Source organism: Chiloscyllium punctatum, chromosome 8 (genome assembly GCF_047496795.1).
Source record: "Chiloscyllium punctatum isolate Juve2018m chromosome 8, sChiPun1.3, whole genome shotgun sequence".
NCBI classification, from domain to species: Eukaryota; Metazoa; Chordata; class Chondrichthyes; order Orectolobiformes; family Hemiscylliidae; genus Chiloscyllium; species Chiloscyllium punctatum.
Window position 1 is genome coordinate 114,694,513 of NC_092746.1, and position 18,903 is coordinate 114,713,415.

The window sequence follows — 18,903 nt, forward strand, 5'->3', positions numbered from 1 at the left end:
TGTCAATGTCCTGCTGCAGCCTACAACAGCCCTCTGTACTGTCAACGACATCTCCAACCTTTGTGTCATCTGCAAACTTGCTGACCCATCCTTCAATCCCCTCATCCAAGTCATAAATAAAAATTACAAACAATAGAGGCCCAAGGACAGAGCTCTGTGGAACACCACTCACCACAGACTTCCAGGCAGAATATTTTCCTTCTACTACCACTCGCTGTCTTCTGTTGGCCAGCCAATTCTGTATCCAGACAGCTAAGTTCCCCTGTATCCCATTCCTCCTGACCTTCTGAATGAGCCTACCATGGGGAACCTTATCAAATGCCTTGCTGAAGTCCATATACACCACATCCACAGCTCGACCCTCATCAACATTTCTAGTCACATCATCAAAGAACTCGATAAGGTTTGTGAGGCATGATCTACCCCTCACAAAGCCGTGTTGACTGCATTTAATCAAGCTATGCTCTTCTAGATGGTCATAAATCCTATCCCTCAGAATCCTTTCTAACTCCTTGCAGACGACAGTCGTGAGACTTACTGGTCTGTAAGTGCCGGGGATTTCCCTATTTCCTTTCTTGAAGAGAGGAATTACATTTGCCTCTCTCCAGTCCTCAGGTACGACTCCAGTGTAGAGCGAGGATGCAAAGATCTTCGCAAGTGGCGAAGCAATTGCATTTCTTGTTTCCCAAAGCAGCCGAGGACAAATCTGGTCCGGGCCTGGCGACTTGTCAATCTTAATGTTTGACAAAATTTTCAGCACATCAGTTTCCTCTATCTCTATCCACTCCAGCATGCACACCTGCTCTTCAAAGGTTTCATTCACTACAAAGTTTGTTTCTTTCGTAGAGACAGAATCCTTTATGTATCCTTTAAAAGAGTAACTCCTGATATTTCTCATATTGCTGATGCTACAGGCAACCTGCAGGGTGAATGGAAAATTTCACTCAACCTCGAATATTTAGCCTTGTAATTCATTTAGTAAGCTGTCTAATGCTTCTGGGTGTGTGGCAATTTCACCCTTTATCTGACCTTCAATAAAATGGCTTTTGCAAGGGCGTGCTGCTGGCATACCTACATGCTGTAGCATGAAGTTATGCATTTGATTACCTTGTATCTACTCCCATATTGGGCTGAGAGTGCTGCATTCTATATAATATGTAAGTTAGTATAACAGAATTGCAGCTTCTCTTAATTAAGACAAAATGAAAGGGTGATTTTCCTACAAAACTCATGCCAGCTGATATATTTGTGACTATTTTGATAATCTCAATTTGAATTGTCACTTATGTAATAAAGATTCATTATGATTAATTAAAGATTAGTGTTGTAAACTTTATTTTGACTATTTTACCTATTGAATACAAAGTACTGCAAATGCATGTATGCATGTGACCTGTCTGTTAAAAATCATGTAATCAAGATTTGCAAGTGTTATCACTAATTAATGTAGCACCTACATCAAAGTTACAATTAAGGTGTTTAAGACATTTGGTTATAGGGACTACATTAATTAGCGATAACACTTGCAAACATTGATTATGTGATTTCTGGAAGAGAGAGCTGTCATTGGTAATGTGGATAATTACCACAATAACCCTTATAAAATTATAATTGAGTTAAAAAAGGTTACTTCTATCTTTGTTTTTAGAAGACAAATTACTATGAAATTAAAGAAGCATAGAGGCGACTAAATAAAGTTCTCAAATGAAAAGATAGTTTTGAATGTGTGATACATATTACAACAATAATAACTGAATTAGCACAAATGGGCAGATACTTAGTTGAATTATTTTGAATTATTGAGATCATTACTAGAATGGAAAATTTGGTGTTGACCTGATTATTATCTTGTGCTAAATGTTTGAAATCTCTGTGAACTTTAGCCTTGCCTATACTCTTCAAACAAGGGCTTCAGAGTAAAGAAGCCGAAGAAGATAGTTCAGTCTCGCTGTGTTGTGAGGTTACTAAATGTGATGTTCCCGTCCAGTGGAAAAAAGGTTCTTCAGTACTTCATTCAAGTAACAAGTATGAAATGAAACAAAACGGCTCCCTGATTGAGCTCATTATCCATAACCTAAAACTAGAAGATGCTGGACAATATATCTGTGATTCAGGGTTTCAACAGACCTCAGCCACCTTAAAAGTAAAGGGTAGGTCAATGATTTATTATGTAGGATGAAAACCTTAAATCAGTTTATAATGCTGTACTTTTTTGTGCACTCAATATGCTGTTCAAGTCATTGATGGGAAAGTAATGAAATGGAACTTTTTGGTATTGGGAGATGGGTGCAATTAGGACATAGGATATGGTCCCTGAGCCAAAATAATGACCCCCGAGACATCCCCAGTATTCAGGGGATATGAAGTTGACAAGATATAGACAATATTAGGCAATGTGCATGTTTTATTGCCAGGTTCTCCTAAATAAGGAATAAAAGTAACACAGGAAATACTCAGCAGGTCAGGCAGCATGTTTGGTAAGAAACAGAATTAATGGCTGAAATTTTAACAGGTCACTTCATCTTTCTGCTTTCTTGCCTTTTTAAAAAAAAAATCTGGATTCTGGCTGTGTGCTGAGAAACAGACATGGCTGCATCATAGTGGAAGATTTTCAATGGCAAAACTTGCTATTGGTTAATATTGTTTCAGTTGTTGGGCTATAAAAGAACTTCATGGTCAAAACGGTAGACTCTACATCATGGCCATTATTTTAAAATTGCTGTGCCCATCTTCTGCACTCTGAATAATCTCTCTCTCTCAGGAGTTGCTTGTTGCTGGCGCTGCTGTCTCTTGACCAGCAAAAAAACTTTCCTTTGTCACATGCTGTTCTCATATTCCTGATGTTGCAGAAATATTGGGTGAAAGAGGCCTATTGAACTGTGAAGAAGGTGGATTATTTCATGAGAACCTGTTCCTTCATTAATTTCACCCATTAAATTCATGATATGGGAGATTTTCAACTGCTTCCATTGTCCCCAACCAAAACTCCACCATGTCACCCAGATAGCCAGGCAATTCCATCTTTTTCCCCTCAGTGCATCTGATTTCAGCTCCCTCTTAATTCAGTAATTTCAGAAATGTAAGAAAGAGTAAATGTAAGTGTTTTCAAGCCAGTTAAAGGGAGGAAGAAAAAATGGGAAGGTCTCTGATAGGCTGGAGGGCAGAAAATAACAAAAGATTTCATAGTACGACAGTGAAAAAGATTGTTAATTTGTATGGGCATAGTACAGAAACAAAATTATGTCAAGCTGTGTTCTGAATAGTCATACAGGGGTGAATTTTCCCATGATTTGGTTTTTTGAGAGAGATTCTCGAAGCTCCTTGGATACTGCCTGAACTGCTGTGCTCTTCCAGCACCACTAATCCAGAATCTGGTTTCCAGCATCTGCAGTCATTGTTTTTACCCCATTCATAGTGTCCAGTTTGCCATGGCCATTATCGATTTTTCTCATGTAGTCTTCTGCTCTTCATCTCATTAATTGTAAAACTGGCTTCTTTGACGCAGCTCTTGTCGAGTCATCTGGCACGAGAGGTATAAAAGCTTGCCACTGCTAGGACTTTGTGATGTTCATGCTGCTGGCACAATATTTAAACCCCTGGTGAACATCACTTTGGAATTGCCTTTCACACTCTGGTGCTCCATTGTTCTTATGATGGACCGGGCCTAGAAAAAGAAAGCTTGCACTCCACTTCACTTACAGAGGCATGGGAGATGAATTGGTGGACAGACAGATCATCCTTTTTCCTGGTGACTTGAGAAGAAGGCCATACTACCAGACTCAACCAGCCTGGACAGAAATAGGAACCTTGATCAGTGCAGTTTCGCTGGGAGAAAGAAATGTCCGTTATTTCAGAAGAAAGTCAGTCATCCTGTCAACTCTGTAAGATAAGTGCCACCATTTTCTCTCTTCTACCTTTCATTCACAGGGCAACCACTCACTCTAATTCAGCCACTGTGTACGCCTCTCACCAGGCTTATGGACCACAACAGTTACTATTACATGCAGTGTATCAACTCAGTGGCTCTCAGCTACCTCATCCTCTCAAACTATTCATCTCTTCCTGTCCTCTGCATGTCCTACTCATTCATTGGAAAAAGCACACCACCTCTCTTGCCCATAGCATCAAACAGTAAAAGCTCTATCATCCACATCCATCATTTGTCTCATAGAAGGAGAAAATGTTTCTCTTATGAAAGAATGAGTCGTACAGTGAGCTGCCAAGACCAGCACCAGAGACCTCTACACCTGGGGAAGAAGCCATTTAACTTTTCAAAAACTTCTATCATAGTAGGTTCTCTGTTTAGATTAGACTTGGGAGCATTGTCTCCTGGGGGCATCAGTGACACATCTTTGCTCTGACTGGACTTCCAGAAACCAGGCATGTGCTTAGTGACAGATAGAAGATGATCCAATGGTCTAGCCATTAATTAATTTGTCAAAACACACAGTTACAGAAACAGGACGCACTGTGCAAACTGAATCCAATGCTGAAAAAATCCACTATTGTTATGAATACAGCATTGACTCCAGCATGCATACATCTGGCTGTTTGGGACAAGCTGGTTAGAGCCATGGAGACCCAGAGCCAACACACTCAGTGTCTGCCAGATATATGTATGGACTTTGTTCTCAGTATCAATGTCATGACAAGAGTTGGCGTGGTGCAAGAAGGCAACAACAGAGAGGATGATCTACAGAACAAACACCCAGAAGCTTGCTGAGAAGATACCTCAGAGGTGCCCGGTTACTCTACCTACCTCTGCCTGTGATATTGAAGCCTGCAGAATTCCAAGCAGGGGAGGGTGAGTTGACATTGGGGTAGGATATATTTAGTGGGCCTCGGCCCTTAAATCCAAATGCACCTGGGGATGGCCAGTCAACTTTTCCAGTCCAACAGAGACACACAGAGAACAGGCTCCTTCCACCCCACTTGCAGAAGTTGGAATTGTTTTTCGGTGTAGTGGGAGGAAAAGGAAGAAAATATCTCTCTCAGAGTACATAAGTGGCGTGTATGACAGATTACTGTAAATAACAGTGGTGGTTTGTAAATAAGTATTCATCTTGTGCTCTTAAAATGTTTTTGTTAATGTTTTTGCTGCTGTTGGAGCTAGTGAAGTCTTTTGAGAGATGAGCAGCCTCTTCAGAAGTTCCAACATTGAAAAAACTTCCAACTGCCTCCTTGAATTCAGGTACATTCGGACGTCCAGTATCCTTGAACCATGATGTTAATGACTGAAGCCAAGGCATAGCACTTTAAATGGACGACATGGAGGCTAAAAGCAATATACAGTGATTGTGGTAGAGCTTGCACAACACAAATCATACATGCTTGACATCCACCTTGTGAGTGAGATTTCAGAATCAGTGCTGATTCTACAGATCTCTGGAAGCAATGTTGCATTCTATCTATCATTTTCCAGGGAATGCACTGCTTTGAGGTGTACTCCAGGAATTTAACATGTCCGTGTGCTCCAATAATGCATTGCTGTGCTCCTCTCATTGTCCTTCAGCATCCTCAGCCACTTCAGAGCAATTTAGCAGTCTACATGAAGTCTGAAACTCTGAATCTCTGAAGGCAAACTGATGAAGGAAAGGTGGAGCCTCAGAATTACTCCCAACCTGCTGCCTATTATAAGAAACTTCATTGCATGACACTCAGATATCATATTCAGGCACAAGGCTTAATAGCAATCTAACCGTAGTGCCATGCAACTGTTAGTGCTCTGTCACACCGCATCATGCATGCTCCCTCAGTGACTAGTTCTGTAAAGCGTGGGTACATGAAAGTAGGGATACTCAAAGTTATTAAGTATCCAATAATGTTGATAAGAAAAGCAATTATTCAGTAATAGAAAATGTAAGGACTGCAAAAGCAACTAGATCAACATTTACAGTGAGTTGACCATAGTCTTGCGTATAACCACAGTAAGTTACACAATAAAAGGAAATCCAAATCCAGCCCATTCACCATGGAAGTGGGCTTCAATTTTGTCTGGCTAAATGGTACATAACACTACCATATTCACTTGGATGTCCCTGATACTCAATGTTCTGATTATCATCCACTAGAATATTGCCATTGATTTACCATTTCCACTGTGTCAAGGACAACCACCCCTCCCCACCTTTGTTAACTCCAGTTGTGAACTGCATAACATGCCATAGTGATGCTGCACATTCTTTGTGAACTAAACTGCAAGGTCCTGCTGGAGATTTCTAGTTGTCAAGACCTCATTTTAAAGAGGTAACATCATCAGTGAGCCTCCGTTGAAGTGCTGGTGTTCTGTCCTGCTTTCTATTTATGTGTCTTGGTCTGTTGTGGTTGGTGACATCACTTCCGGTTTTTCTGGGAGGTCGGTAAATGGAGTCCAGATTGATTGTTAATTGTTTGTTGATGGAGTTCCTGTTTGAATGCCAGGCCTCCCGGAATTCCCATGTGTGTCTTTGTTTAGCCTGTCCCAGGAGGGATGAATTATCCCAGTCGAACTGGTGTCCCTCATTTTCTGTGTGGAAGGATACTAGTGATAGTTTAGATAGATTCTCTACAGTGTGGAAACAGGCCCTTTGGCCGAACAAGTCCACACCACCCCTCCGAAGAGAAACCCACCCAAACCCATTCCCTTACCTTATATTTACACTTGACTAACGCACCTAACACTGTGGGCAATTTAGCATGACCAGTTCACCTGACCTGCACATCTTTGGATTGTGGGAAGAAACCGGAGCACCTGGAGGAAACCCACACAGTCACGGAGAATGTACAAACTCCACACAGACAGGCGGGAATCAAACCCAAGACCCTGGTGCTGTGAGGCATCAGTGCTAACCACTGAGCCACCGTGCTGCCATGTTGTCGAGAGTGTGTTGCTGGGAAAGCACAGCAGGTCAGTCAGCATCCGAGGAACAGGAGAATTGATGTTTTGGGCATAAACCCTTCATCAGGAATAAGGCTTGTGAGCCAGGGGCTGAGGGATAAAAGGGAGGGGGTGGGGTTGGGGGTAAGGTAGCTGAGAAAGTGATAGGTGGATGAAGCTGAGGGAGAAGGTGATAGGTCAGAAGGGGGAGTGATGGACAGGTCAGGAGGATGATGCCGAGTCGGACGCTTGGGACTGAGACAATGTGGGGGAGGGGAAATGAGGAAGCAGTTGAAATCCACACTTATTCCATGTGGTTACAGGGTCTCAAGGCAGAGTATGAGGCATTCTTCCTCCAGGCATCGGGTGGTAATGGTTTGGCGTGGAGGAGGCCCAGGACCTGCATGTCCTTGACGAAATGGGAGGGGGAGTTGAAGTGTTCAGCCATGGGGCGGTGGGGTTGGTGGATGGGTGTGAGTGTCCCAGAGATATGCTCTGAAATGATCCGCAAGAAGGTATCCTGTCTCCCCAATGTAGAGGAGACTACAATGTAGGGTGCAACGAATGTAGTAGATGACATTGATAGAGGTACAGGCCAAACCGTTACCACCTGACGCCTGGAGGAAGAATGCCTCATATTCCTCCTTGGGACCCGGCAACCACAAGGGATAAATGTGGATTTCAATAGCTTCCGCATTTCCCCTCCCCCTACATTATCCCAGTCCCAAGCATTCAACTCGGCATCGCCCTCCTGACCTGTCCATCACTCACCCCACTATCACCTTCTCCCTCACCTTCATCCATCTATCGCTTTCTCAGCTACCTTCCCCCCAACCTCACCCCCTTCCCTTTTATCTCTCAGCCCCCGGCACAAAAGCCTCATTCCTGATGAAGGGCTTATGCCCGAAATGTTGATTCTCCTGCTCCTCAGATGCTGCCTGACCTGCTGTGCTTTCCCATCAACACACTCTTGACTCTGATCTCCAGCATCTGCAGTCCTCACTTTCTCCTACTAGTGATAGTTAGTCATGTATTTTGGTAGCTAGTTGGCACTCATGTATCGTGATGGTTAGTTTCCTGCCAGTCTGTCCAGTGTAATGTTCGTGGCAGTCCTTGCAGGATATTTTGTATATGATGTTTGTTCTGCTGGTTGTTGGTATAGGATCCTTCAGATTCATCAAGAGCTGTTCAGTGTGTTGCTAGGTTTGTGGGCTACCATGATGCCAAGCATCCGGAGAGGTCTGGATCCTTCAGGTTTCATTCTTTGGAGGGCTGTCTTGTTAATTTCACCTGTTCTGTGAAGTTTCTTCAGTACTGCTGTAATACAGTTTTCTAACTTTGGAATCTGGTCCGTCACCACCTATTGGTAGGTGTTGGTTTCTTTTTGCTTTTTGTGTGTTTTTTCAATTTATTGTGTTCTGTTCAGGATGACAGTCATGTGCACTTCGTCTGCCGGTAGGATTACAATGTTTCTTCTTTTCTAAGTCTTTCCAAGACTTTCCTGTGTTGAGGTTGTTACATTCTTTCTTTCTGCTTAGTGTTGGTGCTACTGTCTGATGGCCTGCTGGATTTCTTCAGTAAGTCCGTTGTCTTTCAGGGTTAATTCCAGTGCTGCTAGGAACTCCTTTTTTGTCCACGTCCCTGTGGTTGAAGTTCATCCCTCATACTAGGATGGCTTTTCCCGTGTCTGAGAGTGGTCGGTCCGACAGATTCTTTGTCCAATCTTCTGAATTGTCTGTATTATTGCTGTGTGTGAGCTTGTCTAATTTTTTTGGGAGGGCTTTTCTTTGTCTTGGTCTGCTGTTGTTTATTGTTGATGGCTTGTTCTAGCATACTTGTTCATTCCTGGTCAGTCACATTGGTGTACAGAGTTTTTGGTGTGAAATTATCCAATTATATTTGTAGAGTCGTTTGTGGGAATCATTTATCATTTCTCATAACATTCTGGGGCCATTCTGTTCTGCTGTTCTTCTGGCTTGTGAGGTATTGAGTGGTGATTTATATTTGATACATTGTGGTAATACTTATTTCCTGACACATTAGTGTAGGAAGTACAGTTGTTCACTAGTGGCACCCAATCGGATGACAATGGTTTCCTATCTTTGGGCTAATTTGAGTGTATTGTGCCCATAGGTGTTTTCAATTTCTGAGAAGGTTTGTAGCTCAGATTGTAAGTTTGCTCGCTGAGCTGGAAGATTTGTTCTCAGACGTTTCGTCACCATGCTAGGCTAACTGTACTAGTATCCGAGAGCTGTAAAGAAATGACAGTGAGATTGTATATGCAGTGTCTGGTCATTCTCCTCCTTTTGCTTGGGTTAGCATCATTTGCTGCAGCACCCTCAGGAACCTATATAGCAGCTGCTATATGTTGTTGTTCTTATTGGATTTGGTAATGGCTTGTAATTGCTTTCTTCTTCAATGTTGTATGTAACAATGCTGCAAGGAAACTGCCAGTTGTGATTTCCATGTCAAATGAAATGATAGTCTGTGGGGAATGTTGGAAATTGAACAGTGTTCCTGTAACACTGCCATTGCATCAGTCACAGTGAGACATCGTGTTATATCCTGAAAAGTATGAGACATTTAATACCATGTGACTTCTAGAGGAAATTGAGGTATTGTTATAACATAAACATGACACAAAGAGAAGCTCACCTCGCTCTGTAATTTGTTAAATTTCGAGAGGCAAAAAGGTCACTATTTCAAGTAAAAATTAACAATTTTATTCTTCAAGTCCAACAGAGAACACTAAACCATAACTATTTGCAACTTCTTTCTTTTAAACCTATCTTTTACCTCTCACTCGACAATACTGGTCCCGATTAACATTTACAAAAAAGAAAATCATGTTTCAAAACCAGTCAGCTTTGTCAATTCTCCTTTCTAGATTTTCCTCTGTAGATTTTTCTCTATGTTGGCTTGGTGTTCTGCACAAATTTCTTATGGGCAGGTACCTTTCCGAGAGCTATTCAGCTAGAAGTCTATACTTGTTGGTTTTCTTGGCAGTTCTCCCCTAACTGTTCAAAATGTCTGGTTTTATACCCCAAAACATCAGATCATTTCATTGGTTTGATGTAATCAAAACACTAAATTCAAATTCTTTTGGATTTTGGTGTCTTGGGGCATAATTTAAACTGATTGGCCAAATTCAAATTTGTTGTGTACATTGGCAACTCAGCGGCAATATTGGTTTCACAGTCAAATGTTTCATTTTAAATTCTTTCAGTGCACTCTGTGCCTCTTTAAGTCCGTGCCAGCTTCTAATCTCTCTTAAAGGTACAGTACACACCTATACCTTCATAACAGTATTCAATCTTATCCAGATGTATTTGTGTAGAACCACAGTGTAAATGCTGCATTGGCAGAAAGAAGTTCTGGTAGTAATCCATTGTCATAGCATGCCCTCCCAATAAAAGCCACCCTTGAACATCACAAGCTATGTCTTTGCACACTTACAGTTCAGCCTGTGAATGTGGCAGCTCCTAGTTATTGTATTTCAGTATTAGATATGATATGTGATTCAGAAATGGCAAATCCAGGTGAAACATTTTGCGTTTACATCCAAATAGATTTAGTTAACTGACAGGTACACACTTAGTGTTCACAATATAATTGTTGTTTGATTCCAGATTTTCTTAAAAAGGAAAGAATACCTCCCAGTGAATTGTAATTTGATGTAGATGGATGGCACTACTGAATCAGTTGATGCACAATTAATATACTTATCCCTAGAAGGCCTCAAGTTCAGATGTTCATGCTCCCTTCCTTGAAGAGAAAAAGTGTAACTTACTTATGATTTTAGATGGAGGTAGAATTGGGCTATTCAGGGTTGGAAAAACGTGAAGTTGGAGGCAGTGGAGGGAAAATCTCCAGAGAAGATAAGGTGAGCAATTATTTTGGACACAGTGACTTGGTATTGGATAATGGGGCAATGATCCAGGAAGAGTGAAGTGGAAGTGTTGGAGATTTGGTGTTCAACCTCTGTTAGACAGGGACCAATACATTATATAATTGGACCACCCTGGTCAGTAGATTTGGTGATGATTTTAGAGTTAGACCTGAGAGAACGATATGTAGCAACCTTGCCAATTCGATTGTACAGACTGAGGTATACATGCGTTTGAATAAGTCAGCGTTTCTCATGTCAATCATGTAATTTCTTTGACGATCACTGAATCATCAAGGCCTTGATCTGATCTGTGCTTTGCTCTTGCGTTGCTTTCAGCATTTGTTATCAAAGAACAGGATATTTTTATACTCCCTTTCCCAAGCCATATACTAGTTTGTGATTTTAAAGTCTTTTTTATGTTCAAGTGTGGAATTTTTTTTGTTTGCATATGCTTTGAACAGTTAAATTTAGGTCCTTCCAAAGGAGCATTGAACTTTATTGTTATTCAATTATTGCTTAACCGTTTCAATGGGCTGAATCGTTTTTTGTTTGGCTGTTAGTTTTGCTGGGTTTCATGCAGCATTTCCCATTGCAAGGGCTAGCAAGTTTTCTCGCTGCACCTACCAAGCTTACATCATTAAGTACCTACCCAACACATGTAGCACCCCTCTTGTTCTAATTGCTAGCCCACTCCTAACACTTAGTCTACAGGAACAACTTACCACTGCCAGGGTGTCCCGAAATGAGCCAGTAACCCTTGTGTGGGCACTATCATTATGAGCGTGGTGCACCCAGATAAGCATTGGCAGTCTGTCCTGCATGATCTTGACATTTGCCCCAGAGATAGCAAAGAAGAAAACTTGTCACCCTGCTTTGTGGACAATGTTCTGGATGCTCTGGTGGTACAGAGATGGGACATCCTATTCCTAGAGATCAGCAGAGGCAACCACAACACCAGATCATGCCAGATTGGTCTGGTTATTGCTTTCACAGCCATCTGGAAGAGTGCACAGCAATGTAGGAAGAAGGTCAATGATCTCCTTTAGCCCACCAGCGAAAATGCCACCATCTTTTCTCTAATATCTCATGCACACTGTCTCTCTCTGCTACTTCCACTTCCAACCAAGGCTTATTATTACATGAAATATCTTCTCTCACTCAACCCACCCCAACCCCTGATACCATCAACCTTGCATGCTCTTAACACTGCCTATTCATATGATTATGGTACCTCCCCACCTGTACCAAAAGTAAGCTGAAGTACAGCAGTGCCATTCACTTCCATCTCCCTTAACACCTGCCTCTTTTATTGCAGGAAGAAAAAGGCCTATAATTGGGCAGAAACTGTCAAGATGGGTGATGGGCTGTCCCAAAACTCAGCTCTTTAGCCCTTATGAAGTGAGGATCCTGATTGATCATTCTAAGAGGCTGACTAACCATGCCTAACCTTCTGGACTGTTATCACAGGCTGCCCTTAAGCTACTATGCCAGGACCCCGACTCAAAACTATTTATAGACCACCATGATAAACTTCATGGCACTGCATGTATGCTAAACATTACGCCAATGCAGCAGTACTGTGAAGCTGGTATCTCTGGCTGAAATGTCAAAGAGGAAAAAGCAAAGACAAGGCAGGGATGCTGGGCGCCTCCATTTAGGTTCAGCGTGAGTGAGCTCTATGAGAGCAAGTGTACAGGCCAAAGATGCAACCTGCTCCAGTCCATGAGCTGGCTGCCTGTCCCTGAGTGCAAATTGTCCTTGCTGCATTACAATAATAGCTGCCATTGCATCCAAGGGGCATCGTTGACTTGCAGAAACATATTGTAAGTAAATTGGAGATGCACCATGGGAGTTTTTAGAGGCTGAAACATATCAATATGGATGCTGATGTCAGTAGACATGATTGTCCATGGATGTATGGTGCCCTTGGAGCATGTCGTGAGACATTAGTGCCTGGTGTCCAACATGGAGCTCCTTTTCTGATTTACATGTCTAGAATTCTCAGCATCATGTTTGCTTGCAGTGGGGTGAAAGATAGAATACTGTCATATTATTGAGGCAAGAATTTGCAGTTGGTGAGGTTGTTAATAATCAGTAATCCACTTTAGTAGGCAACTTAACCCTGCCTAGCGAGAATTGGAACTTGATGCCTGGAAACTAGTTGAAAGATGCAGCGATTTGTTCCCAATGTCAATAAAAACTTCACTGGCCTTTTATTCTTCTCACCCACACTTCTCACCATAGCCTATACTGTTCAGGACCCCATTATATTCTGTCCATCAAATCAGCATCCAAGTTTTCTTTGGGAAATTGGCCTACGTAAATTTAAAATTGACTAAAATGAGGTAGGTTCATCTCTGTCTATCATATAGGATGTGTGAGTGGATCGACATGGGCCACCTGTTATGTAGCCTGATCTACATGTTTTTCTGTGAATAGTGTTATGAAGATGTAGGGGGTACTGTACCTTTAAGAGAGTTGAAAAGGCTAGCAAGGACTTGGAGAAGCACAGAGAGTATGGAACAAGGTAGCAGTGTAACATTTGGTTGAAACAGCTAAGAGCTGTGTTGCCAGGATACCATGAAAAACAAATTCAAATTCAGCCAATTAGTTCAAATTATGCCCAAAGATACCAAACTCCAATCAAGTTTGAATTTAGTATTTTGATAATTTGAAAACCAATGAAACAATCCAATGTTTTGGGTTATAAATATCAGACATTTGGAACAGTTAACAAGAGCAGCAAAGAGCAGCTAGCACCAACAGCTAGAGAGACTGCTTGCAGAAGGATTTGCTCTCTTAAAGGTACCTTTATCTGTGAAAGACCTGTGAAGCAGAGTCCCTAAGAAGAAAAGAAGACAGAGGATAATCTACAGGGGACACTCAGCAAAGCTGACTGGTTTTGAAATGAGATTTTTCTTTGTAAATCATAATTGCGAGTTTTATCCAACTAGTATTGTGGGGGGAGATAAAAGATAGTTGAAGGGCTTTTGTCTGAAACATTGACTCTCCTGCTCCTTGGATGCTGCCTGACCTGCTGAGTTTCTCCAGCACCACACTCTCGAATATATTCTCCAGCGTCTACAGTCCTCACTTTCGTCTTAAGAGAAAGGAGTTGTAAATAGTTGTTAGTTAATGTTCTCTGTTAGACTTGAAGAAATAAAGTTGTTAATTTTTACTTTAAATATTTATCTCTGAGATAGTTCTTTGCCTCTCTGATTTTAACCAATTACAGCACAGGGTGAATTTTTTCTGTGTTGCTGGTTTAGATTAACAGAGGGGTTTGTGCCATAACAATAGGAATTGATATTATCAACCTGGGGGACTTCCCTGAAATTGTTACAAATAATTGAGAAACGAGTTGTTCACATATATGTAAAAGTCTAAACTTATATGTGGTACTTCCATTGTATTAAGTTTTTATACATGTTCGAGCATAAATGCCAGTGTTTATATTGTCATTCAAAAATAATGAATACTGTATCATATTGAATTGAATTGTTTTAAGTTTATATCACCATACTCAAGTAACCTTTGAATTAAATCTTTGCAAATTCCTGTCTCTTAGCCTTGCCTGTACTTTTCAAAAAAAAGTTTCATGATCAGGAAATTGAAGAAGACAGTTCTACCAGTTTGAAATGTGAAATTACCAAACCTAATGCAGCAGTGAAATGGAGAAAAGCATCAGTACTCCTTCAGCCAAGTGACAAGTATGAAATGAAACAAAAAGGCTGTTACGTTGAGTTACTTATTCACAATGTAAAATTAGAAGATGCTGGAGAATATACCTGTGATTCTGGAGATGAACAAATTACTGCCTCCTTAAAAGTGAAAGGTAGGACAACGATCATCAGAGGTAATTATTCAAATTAAGAAACATTGTCATTTGTGATTATTCATAACAATGACCACTTTTGTTGATGTTTTGTTAGCAAGGCAAAATCATTATTAGCCATAAACAGTAGGTTTACAAATTTTTCTTGAGTAGAATTCAGTTTATGCATTCAGACTATTATTACACCCCACCTAAATTTCTGACATGATTAACTTAATTGGAAAATGAATGGGATTCAGTGGAAAGGAAAATTGAGTGGGCTGTAAGAAAAGTGGCCACTCTGATCCATCAGTTAACTGGCTTGGTGATTGGGCTGAAATTGCTACCATAATCCATATAAATCTTCGATTGGAAAGAAAATCATTAGAATTGTTGTAGATAGCAAGGTTTATTGATCATAGTAAATCAAAAAAAGAGAAGAAACTTGACTTTTATCTTGACTGCCTACAAGGAGAGTATCATCAGCAGAGTTAGAATGGCTGGGCTGCTTAATTTGCATTGAAAATCAGTGATTCAGTTTCACTTGAAATCTGAAAACACCAAACCTGGAGGGAGGCAACACAGAATCTAGATAAGATTTTTATTTTAAATTCCACATATTCCTTTTGGAACAGTATACTTATAAAATTGGGCCTCTCCAGTCTTGCTTTTCCCTCCCTCTCCAACAATCTTCACTCCTTTGGAGGTTTCATTCTCACACTAACCTTAAGCAGGGAACTCTTACCACCTGTCCTTGGTGGTCTTGACCTCTGCTTTTTTTCCACTCAAGCCTACTAGTTCTTATGCTATATTCCTGCCCAAGTTAGATTTGATTCTTTATAGCTTTACTACAGAGTCTGGTTGTCTTTATAAAATCAGACTACATCACAGTTAAGTCTACTGTCACATTTGACTGGTCACTATCAAATTTTGAGATTGTGCTAAATGTCTAAATGTAAGGAAGTAGGTGGATTTTAGGAATTACAAAGCCCTAATTGACCTGAAGAAATATGAAGACATCATACAGCTACACTGTGAATAAAAAATGTAACGCAAGCCAGACATTATTGATGAAGGGGAATAAATGTATTAGGAACATAATAAATCTGCCTCTGTTCTATGGTCAAGTACTCTGCATTGCTGTTTAATTGAAATGGTGTAGTATGCTTAACATTACATTGTGATTTCCCTGAATTTGGATGGAGTTATTTTTAGATATCCAGAGATTTGCAAAGGTCACTGAAGTATTCCATTCTGATTAAGATACATTAGGAATTAAAATTCTTGTCCCTTCAGAAGCTAAATAATCTGCTACCACTGCAGTGCGGTGTGAAATTAAATAATGCCCAAGCATTGAGAAATGTTGACAGATCCTTGATACTGAGTAGCCTCCTCAAACATTATTTTACAATGAATTGGTTTGAAACTGTATTGGAGTTTAAAAATCAGAATTGAATCTTATCTGAAGTTCATCATCATTGAACTAAATTACTGTCTCTCTTAGTGCTTGCTGTACTTTTCAAACAAGAACTTGAGAACCAGGAGGCTGAAGAAAATAGTACTGCCATTTTCAGCTGTGTCATAACAAAACCAGATGCCCCTGTGAAATGGAGAAAAGAATCTGTGGTACTTCATCCCAGTGAAAAGCATGAAATGAAGCAAAAAGGTTCCTGTGTTGAGTTACTTATTCACAGCCTAAGTGTTCAAGATGCTGGAAACTATACATGCGATACAGGGGATCAACAGACTATGGCGATTCTAAAAGTAAAGGGTAGGCTAATAATTGTTACTCTTCATGAACAGTTAAATGTCCATTCTGTCATAAGATTTCATCCAATAATTTATCCATAATAGTTAGCCCTGTAATTTCTTCAGTTTTTGCCTTTTATGCCAAAATATCTCCACATCTTAAGAAATTAATGCCCAGGATACAATGGACAGAAAATGAATTTGTCTCCACCAAAAGTCTCAAAACACGAGACAGCAGAAAAATTCAATTACTGTGGCAGCCAAGTAGAATTATAGAATCAGTGAAGTGTTGCTTCTCCAATCACAGAATGTTCCAAATGGTAGACTATGGACAGTAGCCTGCCACTGAAGTGTTTATTATGTGAGTGTCAGCAGTGAACATGGGATTGATGGAAAGAGCAAACAGCTGGGAAACAAAAAGAGCAATATGACAATAGGTGAGGGAACTGCCAGGAAGCCTTTTGCCGATAAACTGAGGTCCGGGAGGCAGTCTGTCAGAAGTTCCATATGCTTGTTCTGGTTGGGATGAGAAGAAGATTCCAAAGAGAGTTGGAGTCAGAAAGAAGCTCCAAAGTGAGTGGGGGGAGGTGTTGGATTGGTTTGGTATTGAAGAAAGGGATATCAAGGGATATTTAAGTGGAAGGCACAGCTACAAAGAGAGTGTGAAAGACGCTGCAAAGGGGTTTTCAGAGAAGAGAAACCTACAAGGGAGGTTGAGACAGAAGAGGAGGCTTCAGTGGGATTTGGGGGCAAAGGGGAGGCTAGAAGAGATTGAGGAAAGAGGCTGAAAAAAGGAGAGAAAACGAGGTTGCAGGAAGAGGGAAAGTTGTAAATGGGGTGAGAGAAAGGCTGCAAAAGAGAAAAGTTTTAAACCAATCAACAAAGATTTGTTAACTAAACTGGGGGCCAGAAAAGCTTATGAGGTTATGAATTCCTTGCAGATAAATATGTAATCTTTATCTTAAGACTGCATTTTTCAGGAGCAACTATATGGAAGAAAATGTAGTTAATGCTAATGTAATGAACACTGTCAATTGTTTAGTACATATTTTAGGTTGACATTTGAGATGCAATAAAAAAGGTAGTAATTGCCCGGTTGAATCTTCAGCTTTGTGCATTGTGATGCAAATGCAATAGTTGGGACACCACCAGTCAATCAAAGTTGGATTGACGGTAGTGGACTTTTATTTTTTTTTAAGATTACTTACAGTGTGGAAACAGGCCCTTCGGCTGAACAAATCCACACCGACCCTCTGAAGAGTAACCCACCCAGACCCATTCCTCTCCATCTACCCCTTCACCTAATACTACAGGCAATTCACTTAACCTGCACATCTTTGGACTGTGGGAGGAAACCAGAGCACCTGGAAGAAACCCACACAGACACGGGGAGAATGTGCAAACTCCACACAGTTGCCCGAGGTGGGAATTGAACCCTTAGTCTCTGGTGCTGTGAGGCAGCAGTGCTAACCACTGTGCCACAGTGCCTCCAGTATTGAAGTGTGTGTCAATTATTGAAAAAAAACACTTACATTACTAAGTTTTATATCTGTTTTCTGGTATTAGTTTAAATATTGTTGTGTCTGAAAACCTAGTATTTTCATTGTGTGTTGTGGATTTACATTTTATGGAATGTTTGATAATGGTTGAGGATATTGATCAATTCTTCTAATTCAGCTCTTGTGTGAGTCCATATGTCAACATAAATAGAAAAGATATGATTTCTGCACCTAATAAATAAGTTTGTATGAATAAAAAGGCAGCTCCTGAAAAATCAAGAAGTGACTCTTGAGAAAATCTCTAAAAGAGTCCATGGAAAAGAGGAAATCTGCATGTTGAGCAGTGGAAACTGCAATTTATTTCATGGTTTATGTTTAATATTTTATACATTAGTGTGACATTTATTTAAAATATGTGAGCATTTATGTTCACAAAATATATTTTAAACTGTATTGCTAATTATTTTGAGAATGATGTAAAATTATGTATCTGCTTGTGATGCCATCACAATCAATTAAGAATGCATAGTTGGTGGTACCTTGTTAGATGCTGTTAATGTGTGCAATTTTGTGACATTTGTGAAAATTGTAGCATTCGTTAGTTCAAGTTAACAGAAATTAAGACATAAGCAAGTAAAGATTTGTACATTTCTAGGGTTTTGGCACATGGTACTTGGCAAGTTTTGGGAATTTCATAGGAGACGCATGATGAGTGCAGTGGTTGCCTTAGTTAAGTTCAACAGTGCGTCCTTGGACTTCATGAAGATTAAGGTTTGCAGAAGTTCTAGTCCTTGATTATTCTTGGTGGGGACAAAGGAGTGTATACTCTTGTTGGAGCTGTTGTTCTCAACTCTTCTAGTTTGGTCATCTTTGGGCTTGATGTAGTTAGATATTTAAAAATATAAAATTGTCAATTCAAAAATGTTATCAACCTATGGTACTGGAGACAGTGCTAGCCAAGCAACATGACTGATTAGGGAACACTAACATTTCATGAATAGTTGCTTACAAAAAGCATGGTCTTGAACTTCTCAAGGAGGATAATGTTTTCAGCCGTACTTAAAACCCAAGTGGCTACGCAGTACACGATGTGTGC

The 18,903-nt window shown here is 40.4% G+C and overlaps 1 protein-coding gene across 2 annotated transcripts in view; it reads left to right on the plus strand.

Annotated features, from left to right (window-relative positions):
- obscnb (obscurin, cytoskeletal calmodulin and titin-interacting RhoGEF b) overlaps positions 1 to 18,903 on the plus strand; it is an 802,448-nt gene that overhangs the window by 348,446 nt on the left and 435,099 nt on the right. For both annotated transcript variants that reach the window (XM_072576281.1, XM_072576282.1), the window contains 3 exons: positions 1,884 to 2,150; positions 14,314 to 14,580; positions 16,064 to 16,330. In XM_072576281.1, the coding sequence (XP_072432382.1) occupies positions 1,884 to 2,150; positions 14,314 to 14,580; positions 16,064 to 16,330 (801 nt within the window). The remainder of the gene's footprint in view (positions 1 to 1,883; positions 2,151 to 14,313; positions 14,581 to 16,063; positions 16,331 to 18,903) is intronic.